Below are 24,914 nucleotides of genomic sequence, written 5' to 3' on the forward strand. Positions count from 1 at the left end.
ATATTACAGGGCTATGAGGACCTTCTGAGTCCATGAAACCAGCTGGGGTGGGGAGTAGCGATGGTGGCAGCGGTGGTGGTGGGGACAGTTTCAGAACAGTAACATTTGTAGCCTCTTTCTTCCTCCTCCTCCTCCTCTTCCTCTTCCTCTTCCTCCTTCATCCCTTCCCACTGGTCCAGGTGTGATTTGAGGTGGGCAGTGCTTTCCAGGCCCCCTGAGACCTCCATGAAGCAAGTACTTGCTGGCCGAGGCGTTCAGGGTAATGGGGGCAAATCAGGTTGTGGGGGCTGACGGGTAAGAGATTTGAGAACATGTGGGTAGATGAGGCAGCTGGTGCAAGCAATGAGGAAAAGGAACCAGTATCAAAGAGGCCTGAGGAAAAGGGCTTCAGGCAATATATTAAGCAAACCAAAAAATAAACACACATCACCAACAAGAGCAACCCACCAGGCAGATCTGTCTTTTTTCTCTGCCAATGAGCAACTGGAGGCATTTTCATAAACCAGTTCTGTTCAGAATAAATTTTTAACAGGAGAAAAGCCCACTGCCAAGTTGAGACAGGAACAGATAATTACATCTGAATTATTCCACCTGGAAAGGAAGCCAGGTTTGAGACAGAGGGAACTGAGTTCTTATGGCCTCCTGCAGATACCAGAGGACATCCAAGCCTCAACAGGATTGGTGCCTTTATTTGTCTTGGGATGCACAAGGCATATGCCCAGCTAGCCCAAGATACTGCCCTTTGGATTTAAATAGAGATTGGTGCAGCTGTCCTACTGCAATCTAGGAGCCAACAAAACAAATACTGGCAACTTCAGCTATAATTACATATCTCCATGGTGTTTCACACCATGGGCTATTTTGCACAATATATCTGAGCCTCGACAATGCCAAATATGGATTGAAATAGCTCTGGTGGACTTTGGCTCATCACCTGCCTAGAATTTTAAAATATCACCGAGGGAAGGAAGCCATGGAAGAGGCTAAAAAGGGAACTCCAAATCCATATAATGGACATGTTTCATTTTTCTTTCTCTTCAGGAGGCTTGGACCTATGGACTCTTTTAGTGTCTTGGGAATTCCCAAGGTCAGTTTCATTTGCTTAAAAAAATACAGCTAAGAGAAGAGGATTATTGGGATGCAGATCTTGAGTCTGATTCACCTGCTGTAGCTGTCACTCTGATGAAACTTTGCAAGTTTACAAAGTTAGAAAGGTTCGAGGTTTGGGTATCCCAGTTATCCTGATTTGATCATTATATGTTGCATACAGGTATCAAAATGTCACATTACTCTAAAAATATATATAATTATATGTAATAATAATATTATATGTCAATAAATAAATTTTAAAAATTATAGTATAAAGTTTGGGATTTCCTCCAAGAAATTACATTGTATCATGACTTCAGGGTGCCAGATGACCTGGACTAAGGATAATTTCCTAGATTTTTCCTTTCTTCACTCTATGCCTCACACAAAGATCACTTGAAAAATTAGTGCCACAATCTCCCCATCAACAAAATGGGAGTTACAGATTCTTCCTGCCTTCTTCCTTGTGGGAAGCAACAAGATCCAGTGAGAAGGATACAGGGATTAGAATACTTGAAGGGGAGGCCAGAGCCACCCCACCTATATGTACAGTTCCCCTAACCTTGCCAAGCCTCAGTTTCTACATCTACAAAATGGGAATGATATCTATTCCATTTTAGTTGAAGTAGGCATGCAATAAGATAATGTACTTAAAAGTACTTTAAGTCTAGAGCACAGAGCAAATGTAAATTGCCATCATTATTTTTCAGGGGATATGGTGACAGTGGATGAGATCATGTCTGGAACACACTCAGAGAAGAAGAACTAAAGATATAGAAGAGATTGATGATATTGCCCCATCCCAGGAGTTTCCCAAGAGAGGGAATGTGCTGACCAGTCTCTGAGTTTAACTGAACTCTTGATGCCCTGGGCTTCTTTCACTGTTTGAGGGCCAGATTCCCATGCGTAGCGGGATTAGCCGGGAAACTTTCCACATTCTAAAGCTAAAGCTAATGATTTAATGAGCAAAATCTCTCCCTGTTCTGATGTTTATTTATATAAGTTCAGGTCAATAGGACTTTTGGGGCAAAAGCGGTTGTAAGTGGAAACAGCAGGATGCTTTGCATTTCAAGCTCTCTGTCGGTTTCTTTTCACCGCTCTTCTAATCAGAGAAAAACGGGCAGCCCTGCCCAGCGATCTCTCAACAGCAAGCAGTGTTGCCCCACTTCAAGACAGCAAGGGGGTCTACAGTGCTTCTTATATCTACCTTTTGGGGGTTCTGTGAACTTATTTATGCCTAACTAGATCCTGCCTCCAAGCCAGCTTGTTCTTGTTTCATTATGTCACTGTCCACATTAATACCATTGCTTAATTTTCCTTTTCTCTTATGGAGGGTGGATTTGTATGGAATTACTTACGGTTCTTGCCTAGGATTTTGTGACTGTGAGGATTATGGGTATAGTCTGTGGTCATGGAAGATAGCTCTTGGCCTGTGAGCATCAGGAACAGTCAGGAGTTTCAGAAAATTAGGTGAATGATGGGATGGGAGCCTGAACCTCATGACCCTTCCCTGTCTCATGGTCCAATCTTCAGCTATTTGGATTCTGCCCTTTCCCTGAAGAGCTTTATGTGGGGAGACTTTGATCTCCTGCAGCTTCTCTGCTCTGAGGAAATGTTGCAATGGCTATGTCTTTTCACTTAATCTCCTAAGGAACGGAAGTGGGAAGAACATGTTCCTGCTTTGAAAGTGGGGAGCCGGAGGTCTCAGATGGCCCTGGGTTTTGGCCGACAGTGCATGGCGAACAGTCCTTAGTGGATATGTGGTGTCTCTTTTGTCCTAAAACAAATCTCTCAATCCAGCCCTGTTTGAGAAGTGTGTGCAGATGGCCTTGTCACTAGCATAGGTCTCCTTCCTCTTGTCTTTCTCTCCTCTTGACTCCCTCCCACCAGCTTTCCACACCAGACAGCCACTCATTAGGGCTTATTCCACAGTGAGGACTAGAGCTGGCGTCTCTGACTCCCAAACTGTGCTTCACTGAGGCCAGCTGGGCTGTTCTGCCTGGAGAGCTCTTAGACACGTCTGCTGTGCTCCCACAGTGAGCTTGCCAAATCTGTACTATTGCCCATGCCATTCCCTTGCCTAGCAGATTACTCTTTGGCTTCACATTCTAGGCTTTAAAGTTGGCTCAAAAAGTCACTTCCTGACAGTGTCTTCAGCCTTATCCATCCTGCCCTGGTCACTCCTTTACCAAGTATGACCTCAGCATTATATTGCTAATTTGTGCTACTGTCACCCTTCATTTCTTTCATGTCCTTGGGGTCTATATAACTTAATTATGTAGAGAACCAAGACTTAACCCTAGGCACCTCATGGAGAAACTTTTCAAATTTTGTTTTTATTAATGATGAACTCTGAAATACAATTTATATTTTTCCATGCCTTATATACTAAGCATTCTGAACACAATTCACCTGTTTAAAAATGAAGGGGGGTACCTATGGCAATGTCCACAAATCTCAGTCATGAGTAGAGACACCCCGAGAGCCACTGAGGAAGCTAAGTTTTTCTCTTTCTACTCACTGTTGGGTCTCTCCCAACACTACAGTATGGTTCTAGGGCTAGTCTGCATTCCACGGGGCCTAGTCAGCTGCTACACAGTCTCTAGAGCAGCCCTGTGCCTGACATCTACATTTCTGCTGGATGATGATGATGGCGATTTTAACAGTATACCTGGGGAAGGTGAGACACAAGTGGACTTGACTTTCTAAAGCCATGCTGATAGCCCAATCCTAGAGCAAACCAGTGAGACTAGACAAGAGGGAATGATTTTTCTAGATCTGAGTGTTACCTGTTATCCCTTTCACTTTGCATTACTCCACCTTTGTGTTCCTAATTCTCATTTAAAAGGCCCTAAGCATTTCAATCTATATCAGCTTGTCCCTTTCACACATGCAGGAACCCAAGGTCTAGACTCCCTGCCTGTCATTCCGTGCTGCTGTTAGTTCTATGTCATGGCACTAAGGCTTTTGATATTTATATGATGGTGATAGGGAAGGCTTTCAACCAAAACTTACGGTGCCACTTCAGACATAGGCTCTAGGGGTGTGATCGGAGCACCTGCCTCACTTTTAAGTACTTTCAAATTTGACATGTTTCTTACTTCTGATGGCTGAGGAAAACAACTCAAGGTTATGAATAATTGATGCTGGCATTGTGCCCAGGGAGAATAATTTCTAGGACTTCATAGGTGATCATTTTTAATGAGTTTTTTTTTGCATATGTATGTCATACCAACATCATGTTTCTTCTAAGCTATGCTAAGCAATGTCATAAAGTCCAGACTGAGAAATGTGAAATGTCTGACTGGGGCTACAGAGACATTTTACATGCTTTGTGATTGTATATTTTATCGTACTTCTTCAAGCATCAGTGTCTTCAGGGTCTACATAACTAGGAAATGCATTCATCTCTAAGATAAATATATTTGTAATGAAATTTATTTGTATTTCTAAATGCACTCACATTTTCACCTGTCAGTTGACAAAAATATATTGAATCCTTATCTTTCCCTTTTAAAATTTCTTTGGTGTTTTTCAAATTTTGGAGAAAGTCCTGTTTATTGTAATAACATGTGGAATGTTGCAAAGATATGTAAATAAAGAGCTAATTATTTCTCCACTCCCACTTCTCAATTCCACACTCCCGAGATAATCAGTTATCTTGCACATCTTTCTCTTTTTCTTTTAAATTTCTTATTTTTTAATCAATAGAAACATGTATGTATGTATTTACTATGTACAACATACTGTTTTGAGGTATATATACATTGAAGAATAACTAAATCTGGCTAATTAAGAGATGCATCATCTCACATAGTTATCATTTTTGTGGTGAGAGAACTTTATATCTATTCCCTTAGCATTTTTTAAGAATACATATATTGTTAACTATAGATGCTATATTGAACAATAGATCCCTTGAACTTATTCTTCTATCTAATTGAAATTTTGTATCTTTTGGCCAACATCTCCCCAACCCCCCTGCCTCAAAACCTCCCAACCACCACCCCCAATTATCCCATCCCCTGGTAACCACCTTACTGTCTGCTTCTGTGAGATCAACTGTTTTAGATTCCACATATAAGTGAGATCATGCAGTATTTATCTTGTTGTGCCTGGCATATCTCACTTACTATAACATATGATTCATATTGTTGATTCATATTGTCAAAAATGACAGGATCTCCTTTTTTATTGCTGAATAGTATTCCATTGTCTATATGACAACACTTCAAAAAGTTTATGGAAAATGGAATTAAAAAGAAAAAAAATATATAACCGTTATTTGTCAACATAAGTTCCATCAAGTTCAAGGCACCTTTGTAAGTGATGATACCAGCTATTTAGTCCATCCCTAAAGAACCAAGGGTCCTGGTAATTTAACCAGGTCAATGTATGTTCTCAACTCAAGGAAAATGGATGCCCTTTAAGATTTTTTTTTATGATTAAGATACAAAAAAGATGTCAGAAGGAGCCAAATCAGGACTGTAAGGTGGATGTCTAATGATTTCCCACCAAAATTCTTAAAAAAAAAAATACACTTGTTTAGCTGAGAGAAATGAGCAGGAGCATTGTTTTAGTGGAGGACTGTCTGGTGAAGCTTCCTGGGCATTTTCATGTTAAAGCTTTGGGTAAATTTTGCAAAACACTCTCATAGTAAGCAAATATTATCACTTTGGCCATCCAGAAAGCCAGCAAGTGAAATGCCTTGAGCATCCCAAGAAATTGTTGCCATGGTCTTTGCTCTTGACCAGTCTGCTTTTGCTTTGACAGGTTCCCACTTCCACCTCTTGGTAGCCATTGCTTTGATTGTGTTTTGTCTTCAGGATCATACTGGTAAAGCTATGTTTCATTTCTGTTACAATTCTTCAAAGAAATACTTCAAGATCTTAATCATACTTGTTTAAAGTCTCCATTAAAAACTCTACTCTTGTTTGCAACTGATCTGGGTGCAATCATTTTGGCACTCATTGAGTGGAAAGTTTGCTCGACTTTAATTTTTCAGTCAGAATTGTGTACGCTGATCAAACTGAGATGTCTATGGTGTTGGCTATTATTTCTCTGGCCAATCATTGGCATGAACAAGACTAATTTTTCATCACAAATTGATGTGGATGGTCTGTAGCTATGGGCTTCATCTTCAAAATTATTTCATTCCTTTTTAAAATGAGTTAGCTATTTGTAAACTGCCAATTCTTTTAGGGCATTGTCCCCATAAACTTTTTGTAAAGCATAAATAATTTCACCATTCTTCCACTCAAGCTTTACCATAAATTTGATGTTTGTCCTTGCTTCAATTTTAGCAGCATTCATGTTGCTCTGATTGGGGCTGTTTGAAACTGATGTCTTATCCTTCTTAGTACCTCAAACTACTTCCTGTTCAGGTATGTTATGACAAGTTAGTATGAGTTTATTTGGCTGTGAAAAAGTTGAAATCCACGCATAGTTTCCTTTTAAATATCACACATTTCCCATGAACTTTTTGAAGACCCTTTGTCTTCTTCATCCATTTATTCACTGATGGACACAAAGGTTGATTTCATATCTTGACTACTGTGAATAGTGCTGCAGTAAACATGAGAGTGCAGACATATCTTCAACATAGTAATTTCATTTCCTTTGGATATATATCCAGTAACAGAATTGCTGGGTTGTATGGTAATTGTATTTTTATTTTTTTCAGGAAACTCCATACTGTTTTCCATAATGGCTATACTAATTTACCTTCCTACCAATAGTCTTACACATCTTTCTTCTTACAAAAATAAGGAAACATTTGCAAAACAAATGTTTCTGCTTACTATTTGGAATAATTTCTTTAAAAAAATATTTTGTACTATTTTTAAATTTTTGTGGGTACATATTAGGTGTATATATTTATGATGTACATGAGATGTTTTGATACAGGCATGCAATGTGAAATAAACACATCATGGAGAATGGGGTATCCCTCCCCTCAAGCATTTAGCCTTTAGGTTACAATCTAATTAAATTCTTTAAGTTGTTTTAAGATATACAATAAAGTTATTATTGGCTATAGTCACCCTATTGTGCTATCAAATAGTAGGTCTTTTTCATTCTTTCTATTTTTCATAGCCCTTAACCATTCCTACCTTACCCCCAACTTCCTACTACCCTTCCAAGCTTCTAATAACCATCTATCTACTCTCTATGTCCATGAATTCTATTGGTTTGATTTTTAGATCCCACAAATAAGTGAGAACATGAGATGTTTGTCTTTCTGTGCCTGGCTTATTTCACTTAGCATAATGACCTCCAGTTCCATCCAAGTTTTTGCAAATGACTGGATCTCATTCTTTTTTATGGCTGAATACTACTCTATTGTACATGTGTGACACATTTTCTTCATTAGAATAATTTCTAAACAATGCCCTGCATATAATTTTTATATTTAAGTGATTTTTTCCATTTTTCCTAATTATGAAACTAATATATATTCACCATGGAATAATTAGGAAACAAGGAAATAGTGGAAAAGAAAATTTATCTCTAATATCACTCAGACATAACCATTATTAATATTTATTGATAAATTTCCATTTAACACAGCAGAATACTAAGATTGTTTTGCCCAGGATCAAACAAATGTGAATTCCAGATCAACATCAGTTATTTATGTGAGCTTTCTCAAGTTCTTTTACATTTTTAATCCTCAGTTTCCTTATCTATAATATGATATAATAGCATAAGCATTATCATTATCAGTAGTAGGTTTTTTTTATATAATAAAATTAGAACCATACTTTGGCTTATTCTGACTTCTTCATTTAATATTAATTAAGAACATATCTTTAAGTCATTAAATATTCTTCAAAAACATAATTGTAGTGAGTGGGTAATACTCTATCATGTGTTATGTACCAGAGTGTAGTGAACTATTCTGTATTGTTGAGCATTTTGGTCATTTCTGGTTTTCATTTCTATAACCCACAGTTACTGCATTTAAACTGCCATACAAAGTGTTAAATATATCACTGTCCTAAGTTCTGAGCCTTTTCAAGGCAAAAGACTAGATTTCTCTCATGTTGGAATTTCAGCCCAGGCTTTGAGCCCTTCCCTGTGATGAGCGGTTTCAATGGTAGATGAGTGGCTGCAATTAGAGTCACCTGGGAGCTTTTAAAACGTGGCTGTCAGACATTCCCACAACTCCCTCCCCAAGCCCATCCTAATTTACATAACCTGGAGCAGAGACAGGGTACTACATTGTCCCTCCAAGCTCCTATCTTTATCTCTCAAACCCGTTGGCCCTCAACCCCCTAACCTCCTCCCCCTGTCCTGTGAGAACCAAAGGATTAGAGGATTCCTTAAGGTTTCTGCCATCTGAATGATTATCAGAAAAATACTGTAAGCTGGGGCAGTTGTATGATCTTTCTCAATTCGGCTTCCTCTATGGTCTTATGGTCTAAAACAGTGGTTCTCAACCGGAAGGCAATTTTTGTCTACCCCCGACTTCCAGCCCACCTGGACATCTGACAGTAGCTGGGGTCATTTTTGATTATTACATCTGGGGAAGAGGTTGCTATTGGCATCCTGTGGGTAGATTCCAGGGATGCTGCTACGCATTCTGCAGTGCACAGGACAGCCCGTGTTTGTTTCCTGTGGCTACTGTAACAAAGTACCACAAACCGCACAGATTAAAACAGCAGAAATTGATTGTCTGGGAGTTTTGGAGACTAGAAGTCTGAGACTCCAGTGTTAGCAGGGTTGTTCCTTCTGAGGGCTATGAGGGAGAATCTGTTCCAGGCCTCTTAGCTTCTAGTGACTTGCTGGTGGTTTTGTCATTTCCTGGCGTGTGGCTGCACCACTCCAATCTCAGCTTTCATGTCGCTCTCCCTGTATATCTGTATCTTCATGTGGACATCTTTTTATAGGAATGAACACCAGTCATACCACATTGTGGACCTACCTTATTTCAGTATGATCTCATCTTAACTAATTGTATCTGCAACAATGTTATTTCCAAATAAGGTCACATTCTAAAGTACGGGGTTAGAGCTACAGCATATCTTTTGGTGGGGACAGAATTTAACCCACAAGAGCCCCCCAAGCAAAGAATTAACCAGCGCAAAATGTTAATGGTGTTACTGTTGAGAAACTCTGTTCCACATAATCTGTGGACCAAGCCCAGGGAGGTTAACTAAGGTAAAACCCAGGGCAAGTAGCAGTATGGTCTGAATGTCTGTGTTTGCTCCAAACATATATATTGAACCTAATTCCCAATGTGATTGTATTACGAGGCAGGAACTTTGGGAGGTGAGCAGTGCCCTTTTAAAGAGGTTCTAGAAAGCTGGCTATTTCCTTCCATCATATAAAGACACAGTGAGAAGATCATCTGTGAACCAGAAATTGAAGCCCTCACCAGATACTGAATCTGTGGGTACCTTAATCTCGGACTTCTCAGCCTCTAGAACTGTGAGAAATAAACTTCTGTTATGTATAAGCCACCCATTGTAAAGGATTTGTGATAGCAGCATGAATGGTCTAAGGTAGAAAGAGTCCAGATTCTGGGAAAGTGGAAAGGGAGGAGGAGCATCATCATTAAGAGGGTCAGGTACCTTTGCTTTTATATCAGAGGCTGTGGGCTCCCTACAGATGTATATAGACATAACCTCAGGCAACAGAGGTATATGTGACCAAAACAGGGTGAAAGGACTTGAAAGAGCACTATGCTAACAGGGATGGAGGCAGAAGTATGGCCAAACCCTCTGATTTGGTCACCTCATCATCTGACCCACCTTTCCATGTCAGGAACAGCCTTTTCCTCTTTTCCTCTGTTAGGAATGGAACAGGAGAGAAAAATAAATCCACAAGTCCCACAGTTTTCAGCAGTATTTTCAAGCCAACTGTCTTGTCTCTCCAAAGCCCAGTCTTCTCTCTCTGACACCCACTCCCTCCCACTGCCAGCCAAACATAGAATATAGAAAACAGGAAAAACAGCAACACTGCAAAGTTACATCTTTTGAGAGAGAACATTGCTGTGGATACATTTCCCCCCATACCTCTTGAATTGCCAAACCCTGCAGCAGGCAGCTTTATCCTGTTCCATGGGGATGCTGTCTCACCAACTGCTTATTTCTTTGGCTTCAGGAATTCCATGCAAGAATGAATTTCTGCCGGGACGGGGCCACTGGGCATTCTGTGTATCCACATCTGAATATTTAAGTCTATCTTCTTCACTTTTAAAATGTTTTTGTCCCCATTCTTCTGTTGTGGCTGCATGTTCCCCTTCATTGTTTTGCCAGTTTGAATAGAGTGAGGGAAAGGAGGGAGGGGAGAGGGTCACCAGAGGAGTGGAGATTGTGTTATCAAATTCCAGGAGTGATGGGGTTGCTTCCCAGCAGCAACATGAATGCCAGCTGGCTATATCTGGGGCCTGCTCAGTGGGAAAAGGAAGAAGCCTTCCTCCACAGTCTTCAGAGCTCTGTGTCTGCTTAGTGCATGCCTCATTTTGGTCTCCTAATTGCTCAGCTGTCTTTGCTCTCCATTGTTCCCTCTGGTTTGTCTCAGGAAGCAGCTCTGGGCCAGCCTCTGGCTTCTAGTCTCCTTGCTCTCTGCAGCGTCTTCTTTGTGTCCCATTCTAAGTGCTAGTCCTGGCTTCCCTAGGCCCAGCTTACAGCCCTGACTCTGCCTTCCACAGCTCCCCATTCCCTGGTGGGCTAGGTGGGGAGAGGTCAGGGACAGAGTCTTTACCTGCTGTATGTTTCAGGTCCCAGAGGGTGGCCATGTTTTCTGGAATCTGAACTGGTCTTTTCTAACAGTCTGGACCTGGTGTTATCTGTCAAATTATATCTTGTAACTAGTGTTGGCAACCTCTAGGATTCACTTTGCCTTTTAATCCACAAACAAGGTATTTTATTGTTGTTGTTATTAAATGGATAAAATGTTAACAGTTAAGTATTTCTTTTGCTTTCCTGCCTGAGAGTGACCAGATATTTAGCTTCTAGTTTACAGTCGGGAGGGAATATTTTGAAGGTCCTTTAAAGCAATAATATGTAAATGAAGAGAGTTATTGAGAAAGAAAGAAAAGGGATCAGTGAAAGAGAACACCCCAGCAAAGAACTACTATAATTTTCTCAGAATTTCTAGGCTTGTGTACCTTCCTAAACACTCAAAGTTAGACTGTAGGAAAATAAAATTTTACTTTAAAAAAATGTGGAGTTCTAAAAATATGCCTTTTATAGGAAAAGGTGCTAAAGCATTTTAGATATAAAGAAAAATAGTCTCCAGCAAGTAGAGATGTGTGAGAATGGACAGGGTGATGATGACATATGTAAATGTGATAAAGTTGGTGTTTAAGTTCCCAGAGATAATCTCAGTACCGAAACTACTCGTGTTGGGAGGCACTGGTACCTGCAATAGTTATTTTTCGTATCAGTCCCAATTAGTAACTGAAGATTTATATAGATAGTCTTCAACTTTAAGGAGCATCTCTTTAGGGTACTCCTTAGACACTCCTTATTTGGACATAAAGTTATTCTAATGGAGGGAACTTATTTGTTCACTTATTCAGGGCACCTAAGAAGATATTGTTCTTTCAGCAGATGTAATGTGGTGGGTCAAACCATCACTGGTACCCAGAACTAGTTCCCTCTGTTTCTTCCTACTTTTCCGCCAAAGATGACTTTGCCATTCCCAGAGTTCATCCCCTTCCCCACTACAAGAACCAACAGATGGAGGAGAAATATATTCCTGGTGTTCTAGGATGAAAACTGAAAAGCATTTTTCTATATCACCCTCCTTCATCATAGACAGTGTGCTGTGTCAGTACTATATTTTAAAGCTATTATGTGCTCAACTGAATTTCTTTATTTTATCCTGGGATTCTGACCTTCATTTACATGGCAAATACATTCTCAGTGCTAAATGGAACTGGGAAATGTGACACCTTACTGCTGTCAAGCTGCTGAACTGCAGAGTTTTTGGGTTGAGTGACTACTGAAAGGAGAGCACTATGCCCACTAGGTACATTGATGAATAGTTGAGATAGAAAAGATGAGTAAGATGGACTCTTTCCTTTAAAGTGAGTACAACTCTCCTTAGAAGACAACATGCACACAAAACAAGTGTATTGCAAAAGAAAAAAAAAGGCTGTTGCACATGCACAATTACAATGTCATAATTTAAAAACCAAAGGCCTAAGAGTGAATGTAATTCAAAGTAATAAAGAAGCAGAAGAGCTGGAGATTTTACAGTGAGTTTTGGAGAAGTACATGTTTCGGTGAAAAGTACTGGAAGTTATAGTTAGAGAGACTTGCTTGCCATTTTCTAGTTATAAAACATTGTTTAAACAAGTTACTTTATGTCTCTGAGCCTCAGTTTTCTCATTTGTAAAATGAAATTAATATCTATCTTATGATTGATCCCAATGCTTAGAGATAATGTCGATAAAGAACCTAACACTGTGCTTAGCATACTGTGGACACCTGGTTAACTGATGCCACCTTCTTTGACCTATGGGTTATTTAGAAATGTGTTATTTAGTTTCCAATAACTTTTGAATATTCTGGTGATATTTCTGTTATTGATTTCTAATTTAATTACATTATAGTCAGAGAAAATATGTTGTATGACTTGCATCCCTTTAAATTTGTTGAGACTCTTTCTATGGCTGAGAATATGGTTTATCTCAGTAAATAGTCTGTGAGCACTTGAAAAAAATATGAATTCAGCTGTTGAGGTGGGGGTGGAATGTCCTATAAATGTCAGGCCACGTTGGTTAAGAGTGTTCAAATCTATATCCTTACAAATTTCCTATCTACTTGTTCTATTAGTTACTGAGAGGGGGCATGGAAATCTCTGACTATAATTATGGATTTCTCTATTTCTCCTTGTGGGTTTAATCAGTCTTTACATATTTCGAACTTTTGTTGATAGATGCATAAATGTTTAGGGTTATTATATCCTCTTGATGAATTGACCCCTTGATCATTACCAAATGATAATATTATTCATTTTTTCCTGGTAATGTTATTCACTCTGCAATCTACTATGTCTGATATGAATATAGCCACCCAGCTTTTTTTGGCTAGTGTTATCATGCTATATCTTTTTCTATCCTTTTACTCTTACCCTACTTGGTGTCTTTGTACTTATAGTGCATTCCTTGTAGACAGTATATAATTGGAACTTGCTTTTTTATCTAATCTGACAATCTCTGCCTTTTGATTGTGTTTAGACAATTTATATTTAATGTGATTGCTGATATGTTTAGATTTAACTCTATCACTTTTTTTTTTCTATATGTTTCATCTGTTGCTTTTCCCCCTTTTTTGCCTTTTTGGATTAATTTAATATTTTATGATCCTGTTTGACTTCCTTTGTTGGCTGATCAACTATAACTCTTTATTATTTTAATGATTGCCTTAGGATTTATAGTATTTTAACTTATCTTACTTATATATGTACCATAAATCCCACATTACATTGTTATCATTAGTTTTTAAACCTTATTTACCCATCTAGTATTTCCAGTGCTCTTGATTCCTGTGTATGGATCTGTATTTCCATCTGATACCATTTTCCTTCTTCCTGAAGGACTTCTTTTAACATTTCTTATCTTGCATATCTGCTAGTGAAGAATTCTTTTGTCTTTGTATATCTGAAAAAGTCTTTATTTCGCTTTTGTTTTTGAAAATACTTGTGCTGGGCACAGAATTCCCAGGTTTGTTTTTTGTTTTTGTTTTTTTTCTTTTAGTACTTTTATGATGTTGCTCTACTGTCTTTTTGCTTGCACTGTTTCCAATAACAAGTCTGCTGTCATCCTTATCTTTGTTCCTCTGTATATAGCTTGTCCTTTTTTCCTCTGTCTACTTTAAAGATTTTCTTTTTTTCCCTTTTTTGCCATTTTATTTTACTTTTATGTTCCTTGGTGTAGTTTTCTTTGTGTTTTTTGTGTTGAGGGTTTGATGGGTTTCTTGGATTTATAGTTTTTGTTATATTTGAAAACTTCTTGGTCATTATTTCTTTAGGTATCTTTTCCAATACCCTCCACTTCTCCTAGGGAATCTCAATTACGTGGATATTGGCCTGTCTGAAGTTATCCCATAGCTCACAGATGCTTTATTTTTAAAATTTATTTTTTCTCTCAGTATTTTAGTTTAAATAGTTACTCTTGCAGTTTTCAAGTTCAGTCCTTTTATCTTCTGCAAAGCCTAACCTACTGTTAATACAGTCTAATGTTTTTCATCTTTAGAATTACAAGGGGTTTTAAAAATTTTTTTATTTCTTAACTATCTGAACATACGAAATACAATTATAATAACCATTTTAAAATACTTGTCTGCTAATCTTAATATCTATTTCAGTTCTGGGTAAGTTTTCATTGATTGGTTTTTCTCCTTCTCATAGGTGAGATTTTCCTGATTATGGGCATGCCTGTTAGTTTTTTTACTAGATACCAGACATCATGAGTTTTACCTTGTCAGTTGTGGATATTTCTGTATTCCTATAAATATTCTTAAGCTTTATTCTGAGACACAATAAAGTTACATGGAAAAAAAATGATCTGTTCAGGTCTTTCTCTTAAAATGTACTAGGCAAGACCAGAGCAGTTCTCATTCTAAGTCTACTTATTTACCCTTCTGACCCTTCTGGGTACTCCATCCAACATCCCATTAATCATGAGATTTTCCATGCTGACTGGTGGGAGCAAGTGCTATTACTAACTGTGTGAGTGCTAGGTACTGTTATCTCTAATTCTTTCAGATGGTTCTTTCTCTAGCCTCAGGTAGTTTCCTCACACATGGATTCTTTGCAGATCTGCCCCAGAGAGGGTAAGGAAGGAAAGTGAAAGAGATTTGTAAGCTGTAAAGTACTATTCAGATGTAAGGTTTTGGTTGTTATCTTGATTGCTGCCCTCCCCAATGCCTGTGCTTTTGTGTCTCCTTTGTCTTCAATGCTTATGTATTTTTTTTTTCCTTTCATCTCATTACCTACTGGTTTCAGCCATGCTGGCCCGAAAAAAAATGCTCACTGCGAGGGGGATTTTCTCCTGGTCCTCTGGTAGTCTCATTCTTCAATCTACATTGCCTCTTTTGAATAGTAAGGGTGACTTTCAGGCCTCATCCTTCCTCATTCCCAGGGCATAAAGCCAAGATTCTCACTTCATATTACCAAGGAAGTAGCCTCTTGATTCTAGAGTGTTTTTATTCACTGTCTTTCCCACCCCTTGCCTTTAAAAAGCCTGCTTCCTGCTTCTCTGCTTCAGCCCAGGGAATCTGAAAACATACCTGTATTGCTGAAATTCCTGTTAGAGACAAATTATCCTAGAATGTTCTGTTTCTTTCCTGGGGAGAAAATTTAAAAGTAATGGGCTGAGGCTTCAGCAGAGTGTTTAAGTTAGAATTAAGGGCTGAATTATCTAGGGCATCATACCTGGTTGACACAGTCATGGGGTGTTGGAGAGGGAAGAACAGGAACTGCAGCCATCGGTGTGGCCCATATCTGTGATTCAGTGGCTCTGTCTACCACAGGTCCTACCTGAAAGCTCCAACAGCTGAGGGATCTATATACGAGCACTCATAACCCATTTTTGGCATATCTGTCGGGAAATGTCAATAAGGCGTCAAGTCCAAGGCAGAGAGAGACTAGGAAGCTGGGAAACCAAAGAATGCCTAGGAAATATGTTCAGAGCAAGGTCAGACTCTGGCCCTGGGTCAAAAGCTGTTGCTGATTTGGTCAGAAAATGAGCAGAAACCCGTTGTGATCCTTGCCCCAATTTGGGGGTATTGACAAGAATCGAAGTATTGCTTTGGTAATACTTTAGTTGATATTTTCCATACACATTTCTATTTCAAGGCTGTTCCAGGAGGTAGGATATACCAAATAAAATTGAACATTGAACGTGAATTCTATCATGTAACGTCTTGTACTGGGTAGTTGATGAGGAGCTAGGGTGGAATATTAAGATTGGTGGTGGTTGATATCTTCTTTAATTCATTCATTCATTTACTAAATATTTATGGAGCACTTACTAGGTGCCATACACTAAGGGAAAGAGATGAGAGACATTATCTGCCCCTAAGGAGATGAGAAAGACAAACATTTGCAGTAGAAAGTGGCAGGTACCATGGAGAGGGTTGGTATAGATCACTCTAGGAGTCCAGAGGAGGGCACATAAGCTAGCCTTGGGAGAGAAGAGGATATGAGGGTGGGGTTCCTGGAAGAAGCAGTGCCCTAGCTGGGTCTTAAAGAGTGAATAAGAGTTGGTCAAGTACAAGAGTGAAGGGAAGGGCATCTCAGGCTGAAGAAGAATATGTGCAAAGGCACAGAGGCAAGATTCAGTGCAGTGAGTTTTGGGGGATGCAAGTAATTTACTTCCTAGGCTGTTTGTAGGAAAGTGATGTGGGTTGAAGCTGAAGGGAAAAAGTGTCAGGTGAAGAAGGGCATTGCACACCGTGTCAAGACATTTTACCCCAAAGGCAGTGGGAAGCCACTGAACAGTTTTAAGAAGACAGTTGTGATTGTGTCTGAATTTTAGAAGCTCTTTTCTGCTAGTAATAGGGAAGAGAGCTGGGCAGAGACAAAGCTGAGAGTCCAGCTTTAACACTGACCCCATTGCCTTCCCACCTGTCTTTATTGTTCCATTCTCTCTATAAAATGTATCTATCTTATAGCTCTTCACTGACGTATCCAACCTGATTTTCTGCCACTCTCCAATTTTAGTCAGGTTGACTCAACTTATTCAAACAGACTTACTCATTTGTGTCTTCTTTATTCAACAAACATTTAGTAAATGCCTATTGCATACCAGCCACAGTGCTTGGCATAGGGGAACCAAGGATGAATGAGACACTGAACCTGCCTTTAAGGGGCTCACAGACCAGTAGAGAGATACCATGGAGACACATAGTTACTATAAAGTATGATGATGGCTGTGGGGTGGGATAAATATAGAGTACCCTGGGTGCAAAAAAAAGACAGGCTTGGCTATGAGAAGCCCTTCTCCTTCTCTGCTAAATCCTACCCATCCTCAGGCTCCTGCCTATATTCTTTATAGAGGCAGGGTAGTTTAATGGGTTGTTGCTTGGGCTCTGAAGCCTGCCAACAGGGTTTTAATCCTGGTTCTGCCACTTACTAGCCATGTGACTTTGGCCAGAAATTCTTTGTACCTCAGTTTCTTCATCTGTAAAATGGGAATGATGGCTGCATCAACTTCATGGGGTTATTGTGAGGATTAAAGGGGATAGCATGCATAAAATCCTTTAGAACAACCTTTGTCATGTGCAAAATATTTAATAATTATTAGCTACTATTATTCTCAGTTTTACTCCTTTTCTTCAGCGTCTATATCATATCAAGAAATTGTAACCCCTAATTATCTATTAGTTTGTTGCTTGCCCCATCTTATGTATTGTCATGTTATTTCTCTCAAGAATGATTTTATTCTTCTTTGAGACAAAATACATTATATATTTATCTGTACTTTTGGGATACTTACAGTATTGGATATGTATTATGGCAATCAGCCATCCCAGTTTTCCTAGATCTGAGGGGATTTCTGGGACACAGGAATTTCTATGCTAAAACCAGGAAAGTCCTGGGCAAACTGGGACAAATTGATCACCTTACATGTAGTAGACACTTCAGTTTGGCTTTTTATTTATCTCTTATTGGTCCCAAACCTAATTGGCTAGCAAGCTCACTTTGACTTTGCCACAAGTTTTTTTTTATTGTCTACAGAATGTAAAGTTACAATCTCTAGGGGTTTTGGAGAGCAGGGGTGGGGGGAATCCTGAGATTCTCTAGGATTTAAGGTGGACAATTTGAGGGATTCCTAAAATACCTCTCTCCCATCAGCTGTGGGCATATGGACTAGAAATTGTGGGACTAGAAATCCCACAAGAGCTTTCTTTAACCTGACCCACAGCCCTAGAGGTCTACCCTTGCCTGTCATTCCCCTTGTGTCCCTGCATGTCTCTCATGAGTGGATGACTTCCTTCATCTGCTTTCCAGAATTGATGTACCCTGGTTTAACCAGTGGCAAAGCTCCTTTCCTCATATGAAGCTGCTGTTTTTCCATGAATTTCCCAGTTGGGGCCAAGTGATTTTTCCTCTTTTTCAACCCTGTCTTGGAAGCACTGGGACAATGTAAATGACTTTTTCTCTTTTTCAACACGGTCTCACCAGCATTGGAACGATGTTTACCTTGGGAAGTTGCTTTTCAAGCAGCGTTCCTTATGGATCCCCTGGGACCTCTCTCCAAATTTCTAGAAGCCAAGATAAGTGTTTGCCTGCCCATCTTCCCCAGTCCTGTACCAGTACAATCAAGAGGCTGGCTCCACAGCCTCTGAAAGTTTCAACCCTAGAGTCTCAGTTTCCTAGGACTGTCGTAACAATGCACCACGAGACTGTGACTTCGATAACAACAACTTCTTTTCTCACAGTTTTGGAAGCTAGACATTTGAGATCAAAGTGTCAGCAGTGTTAGTTCTTTCTGTGGAATATGAGGGAGAAATCTGCCCTATGCCTTTTTCTCAACTTTTAGTAGTTTTCTGGCAGTCTTTTGCGTTCTTAGCCTTGTATATACATCTCCCACTTTCTTCGTTCATCTTCACATGGCATTCTCCCTGTGTGCATGTCTGTCTCTTCACATGGCATTTTTTTTTTTTTTTTAAATAGGGACACCAGTCATATTGGATTAGGGATCTATCCTACTATAGCGTGACTTGAACTTAACGTAACTAATTACATCTACAATTATCCTGTTTCCAAGGAAGGTCACATTCCGAGATATTGGGAACATGTGAATTTGAGTGGGGGGTACAATTCAGTCCATAGCACCCAGGTCTTCAAGTGAGTCCAAAACACTCCTTACAGACTCGGAGACCCTGTCTCCATAAGCAAAACAAAGCACCAGAGAGTCATTGCTCACGAATCCATTTCAGTTCTCCGCTCACTTTGTGTTTGATACTGACTGCTCTGCTTGTTCCCTACTCTAGAGTTTTGTGCCAACTCTAGGGATACTAAGAAATATATGTACACCTGAGTCACCAGCTGTAAGTCAGGACATATCAGGAGACTTTCAAAATGAGAAGCCTGCTGAGGAAAAGTTGTATCTGTGGCAAATAATGTAGCAACTACTCTAAAGGCAGTGGCTCCCATTCTGATGAATAATAATTACAAGTTGGTTGCCTTTTAAAATGCTCTGGAGAATACCATGGTGTGTACAGACAGGGGGTTGGACAACTGTGTGTGCGCGTGTGTGCATGCAGTAGCTTATGATAAACAAAATCAACAGACTCCTCCCCAACCTTCCTGCAAACATTCCCTGGGCCCGCAGGGAGTAGCCTGCATCTCCTCCCTCTGACTGTGGCTGCTGCCTTTTGTCAGCTCCCTAGAGTTGCTGATCCTTTCCCCTCCAAAGAAATAGCTCTGTTCCAAAAAGATAAACACCAGTAGTTACAGGGAACTTGAGGAGAAAAGCAAAGCGAGTCTCCCAGTTAGTGTTTTTCTGGTGTTCTCACATAGAAATACAGACTGTCTTTGTGGGTGTGCTATTTCTGATCCTGACAGTTACAGCCTGAGATGTGAGGGCAGCGATGGGTTTTCTTGAAGGTAGGGGATTGGGAGCAGCTGGGTATGGAGCTAGGCTCTCCACACTTCTTTCCAGGGACACTGCACCTCTGAGAAATCCCAGGGGTGGATGAGGCACCTCGCTGGTGCCCGCCTGTGCAGAGCAGCCAGGCAGGCTGCTAGCTTGCTGAGAGGCGGCGTGCCAGCTCCGCAAACTGCACCTCAGTGCCAGATCAGGGAGCTGTCGGCTCAGCGCCCACGCCCCTCCGCTTCAGCTTGGGGGAGCCCCAGGGTGGGCTGCTAGAAGTCGCGACTGCAACTTGACTTTGCCTCACTGTTGTTGCTGGCAGAATACGTACACCAATGCGGACAAGCTCCTAGAAGCAGCGGAGCAGTTGGCTCAGACGGGGGAATGTGACCCGGAGGAGATCTACAAGGCAGCTCGACACCTGGAGGTGCGCATCCAAGACTTCGTGCGCAGGGTGGAGCAGCGGAAGCTTCTCCTGGACATGTCTGTCTCCTTCCACACACACACCAAAGAGGTAAGGGGAGCTAGTGGAGAGAGGGCATTCGGTCCTGCCAGAGTTAGGTCGGCTTCCTAGTAAAATGGCCCTGAAGGTCTGACCAGGGTCCTGGGTAGTCTGGAGGTTACTCGTTTCCTAACTTTGGTAATATTAACAATTCGTTCCTGATAGCCTGCATTTAGATCTCTCAGAATGGGGCAAAATTTCCTCCCATAATATCTAATGAGGAAAGGGGGTCATGGAGACAGGGGATTTTGGGGACATCTACTAGAGCATGCAATCTGCAGCTGGAGAAATGTGGGAATCCCTGATATAGCAATAGTCATTGCAAGAAGAAATGTAAGAGGATCACAGACTGTCTTCCTACTCCACACCCAATTTCTCTTGGTTGCTCTTTCCTGTCAGAAATGAGAGTCCTACAGAACTTTGATCAGGTATCTTTGCTACCAGCAAGGAACATGTAGAGTTTACAGTTGTGTTTTTTCTGTGTTTTTATTTTTTTTTTAACAGGGGATTTAATCTTCTTAATGAGGTCTGTGTCAGGGTGATATTAAAGTTGGTCCTCACTGTGCCTGAATGTGGAGTGACACGCATTGAAAGAAGGGGGACTGAGATGCCCTCCACCAAGGAAGCTGGCTGGGCTTGAAAGCCAGCCTGAATAATTCACCAAGTGGAGAAAGGAAAAGGAAGGATAGATTATGTTAAGCTGCTGCAGGAGCAGAGGGGCCCCATAGAGAGGAGGATGGTTGCAAACTTATGATTGCTTTTCATTTCTGATTAACATGGGACATGCTGAAATTGAGTAAGTGGCCAGTAAGGAGGCCCATTTAGCATCATCTGTAATAACACCCTTGGCGGATGAACTCATTAGGTGTATGCATGCTTGTGTCCCCTCCCAGGAATTCCCTTTAATAGAGTATTAATTAAAGTTTGATTGCTGCCCAGGAAAAAAAAAAGTAGCCCTACTTAATTAAGTTGAATTTTAATATTGGGAATGCATTAAGAATCTTGGTTGTTACGGCCTTTTCTGACACCGAGGGAATGAATGCAAACCATTGCAGTGCCTATCAGAGAAAAACATGAAAAGATAATGTTCTCCCAACTGAGATTCCCCAGGCAGATGAAGGGCTGGCAAGCTCCCTGAGGCTGGATTTGCCTCCTCTCTGCGGGACCTGCGGCCACTCTCTGATGAGTGTCTATAAAGCAAGGGGATTAGCATTAATCCAGGGTTTCCTGCCTGGTTCTCTGCTTGGTAGTGGCTCACCCAATTGTTAATGAAAGTCTCAGAAACCAAAGGCATGTGTATTCCCTTTTAATTATGAGCCTGTGGGTGATGGAATGGAGTATGAACGAACAGGAGTCATGTTCCTCATGAGGGCTGTGGCGGTGCTGGCTGCATGGAGAAGTGGTGGACCAGGGTCAGTTTCCATGGAACTACCACTCCCAAAAGAGTGACCATGGCTCTCAGGAATTCCTCTAGCTACATCTCCCACCTTCTATACACAGAGCTAGAAGGCTGGGATTCTAGACCAGGTTCTGCTGCTAAAGAACCATATGAGCTTGTGCAAGTCACTATGTCCCTGGCCTTGGGTTTCCTTATCTATAAAATTATGCAGTTGGAGTTGGTGGCTCTAAGGCCCCTTAAGGTTCTAATGTGAATCCAAGATTCCATTCTTCTTCTTGTCTTCTTTATTTGCTGTTGATAATGATAATAAATAATAATAATAATAATAATAATAATAATAATAAAGCTGAAGTAGTATAGGTGATTTACCGAGCCTAACATTTGGTTTATTGTAAGCACTCAAAATATATTACATGCATTTTTGAATGGACACCTATTACTTGCCAGACACATATACCATCTCATGTAGCCTTCATGATAATCTTATGGTATAGATTTTATTAAACACATTTTTAAATGAGGAGACTAAGCCTCAGAAAATAACTTTTCTAAGGTTACAGACTTTCTCAGTAGTACAGCAGAGATTTTACCTGTCTTCCTATGACCTACACTCTTGTTTTTTTCTTTTCTATCTCCTCTATTCTTCCTTCTCCTTACTTTTATTTTTCTTTTATACATTTCTAAACCCCAAATCAGGGGCTTAATGGGTACGACAGATCTTGGCTGAGAAATACACAGTGTTGCCAGGATTGGAGGTGTGGGAGACAGGAATAGTCAAGGAGTTATTGACTATTGTCTTCCCGGATATCGCTCACATCTTGCTAAGCTTGGTCCTGTTTGAACCTGAAACTTGTTTCCTCACTGGAACTCAGCTATAAAGTCACATTCATGTGAAATACTACTAGAAGGAATGGTGTGATACAGGGGGCAGGTGAAGAAAGAGAAAGAACTGAAATTTATTTAGCACAAACTATGTGCTAGGCTATCTAGCTATCTAGTTCGTAGCCATGACAATTCTCATTTTTTAAAATTCCAGTTTTACAAATGGGAAAACCAAAGTTCAGAAAAATTAATAATTTGCCCATGATTTTATAGCTAGGTTGTAGTAACTAGAGAAATTGACCCCAGGTCTTTCTGACTCTAACGGCCATGCTTTTTTCTCCTTTGCCACAAAGACTTTTATATACAGGCTAATAAACAGAGACTTGAATGAATTTTTTTTTTTTTCCGTCAGAGAATTCATTCAAACAGGAGGCTATCAGGAAATTGCATAGTCTCTTTCTCCTCAGTCCCAAAGTATGAGAGAAATTTGGAGCAGCCCTGCCTGGATACAAAGGGGTTTGTGGTTGTGAGGCTCATTCTATTCGAGACATCTGCAACTCTCTGATCATACAGATTTTATTTTATTTTTTCAGGATGGACAGAAAAGCAACATTTTGAGTGACTGTCACAGAGGAGCTGTTCCCAGGGAACATGCACTGGGACTTTGTATCTGCATGTTCCCTCTTGGTCACTTTCCCATCCAAACCAGTCTGTGTGAGGTCCCCTTTAAGTGATTTGCAAGGCAGCGTAGAAAATAAGGTGTGTGTATGTATACGTGCACATACATGTATATGTGTACACATGCACATATATGTGTACACACACATGCAAATGTTCCCACACACTAAGTACAGCAAGATTTTGGGTGCCAGGTAGGTTTGATTTCCAGATCTTTTTTTTTTAATGCTTCATACCTTTGGGAGAATTGCTCTTAATCTCTGCTACTTTGTAATAATTATGAGGATGACTATTACAAAATAAAGTAGTACAATACTAACACTCGTTTTTTCCTAGTAGGAAACTTCCTCCCACATTTTTCTTAGTGTTTCTTTAAAGTAGGCTTAATAAGACACTTAAAGCTCAACTTAGACATTATTTATTTTTCCTTGAACTTCTTCCCGGGTGCTTGCAACTTTCACCCAGACAAGAGCAGAGTGCTGTATATACCTCCATCAGTGGTGCCATGGTCACACTGAGCTGTGATTCTCTCCTTCACTAAATTGGGAGTGCTCATATGTATAGTACACATGTGACATTAGATATGTAGATACAGATACTACTGTGTCTGATACATAGAGGTGCTGAATAAATATTGAATAAATGGGTTTACTTGACAATGGGAAGCCAGTCTCTGCTAACAAAAGAAAAAGAAGAAGAAAAATGAGAGAAGAGTCCCTTCAATTACATTTTAATCTATTGCAGTTCTTTGATTTGAGCTCTCCAGATATTGTAAATAGGGGGGCTGGGTGGGGTATCTAACTTGCTGATGGGAGCTTTCCTTCAGGATCTATATATAGCAGGCAGAAATGGATTATTAGGGGGGCAGAAATGAGCGTCCTTGAATGGTCTCATGAAAGAACTCCTGTGGTTTGATTTTTCCGTACTCTGTTTAATACCTCTCAAGACTCATCACCTCTCAAACATCACTAACTATGGGTCCTATGTGTTCCTGAGTTCATTCACTCTTGACTCCTTCCTCTTGACTCTATAGGCAAAGTTCTGGCTTTTTATTCAGGAGAGGATTAGTAGTCTGTTAGGGAATTTTGAGGTGCCGTGGTTGCTTTTCCCTCTTACTGTGAGTAGAGTGAATAGAAGGAAACTCTGCTCAGCATTGCTAAAGTGGCCTTCGGTACTGCTGATAAATACTGTTGTAAATCATTTCTGCCTCATTATGGCTATCTTCTTCCTTCTTTCTTTCCTTCCACTATTTCTTCCTTCCTATCACAATTTGCAGAGTTTCTGCCTTGGTGCCAATTTCTAACAGAATGTCATCCTAGTCTATAATTTTCGTGGAATGAAAGCCCCTTTTGCAGGAGATTTCTAAGTGGGAACTGAATATCCACCTTCATAAATGATTTAACCTAGACTTCCTATGACTCCCCAGGCTAAAGTCCATAATTTTACTTTTGCCATATTTCCACATCAAAAGATTTACTCTAATTAGGATCAGAGAGGAAACAGGAGGAAGATATAAAAAGATAACCTCCAGGCTCATTTCTTCTGCAAATTCAAGTCTGCTTAATCCTATTGGCCTCATGAATTCTTTATTTATTGTAGGAACCTAGAGGGTTAAAAATGTCTAACTATTTCATCACAGTGTTAGTCATAATCTTGAATAATTAGAGACTATCTAAATGTTTCACACTGGGTGATTTCGTGAAACAAATCATAGTGCATTTATATAGTAAAGTATTACACAGTCATTCTAAATCACATTGCCAAAGATCATTAATGACATGAGGAAGAGCTTGTGGTATAATTATAAAAACTGTATATCCAATACAACACAATTTCAATAACACATATAGAATAAGTACCAG

At 40.1% G+C, this 24,914-nt stretch overlaps 1 protein-coding gene across 24 annotated transcripts in view; it reads left to right on the top strand.

Moving 5' to 3' along the window:
• KALRN (kalirin RhoGEF kinase) overlaps positions 1–24,914 on the top strand; it is a 697,103-nt gene that overhangs the window by 334,873 nt on the left and 337,316 nt on the right. For all 24 annotated transcript variants that reach the window (XM_073009790.1, XM_073009791.1, XM_073009792.1 and 21 more), the window contains exon 11: positions 19,974–20,165. In XM_073009790.1, coding sequence (XP_072865891.1) covers positions 19,974–20,165 — 192 coding nt within the window. The remainder of the gene's footprint in view (positions 1–19,973; positions 20,166–24,914) is intronic.

Source organism: Chlorocebus sabaeus, chromosome 22 (genome assembly GCF_047675955.1).
Source record: "Chlorocebus sabaeus isolate Y175 chromosome 22, mChlSab1.0.hap1, whole genome shotgun sequence".
NCBI classification, from domain to species: Eukaryota; Metazoa; Chordata; class Mammalia; order Primates; family Cercopithecidae; genus Chlorocebus; species Chlorocebus sabaeus.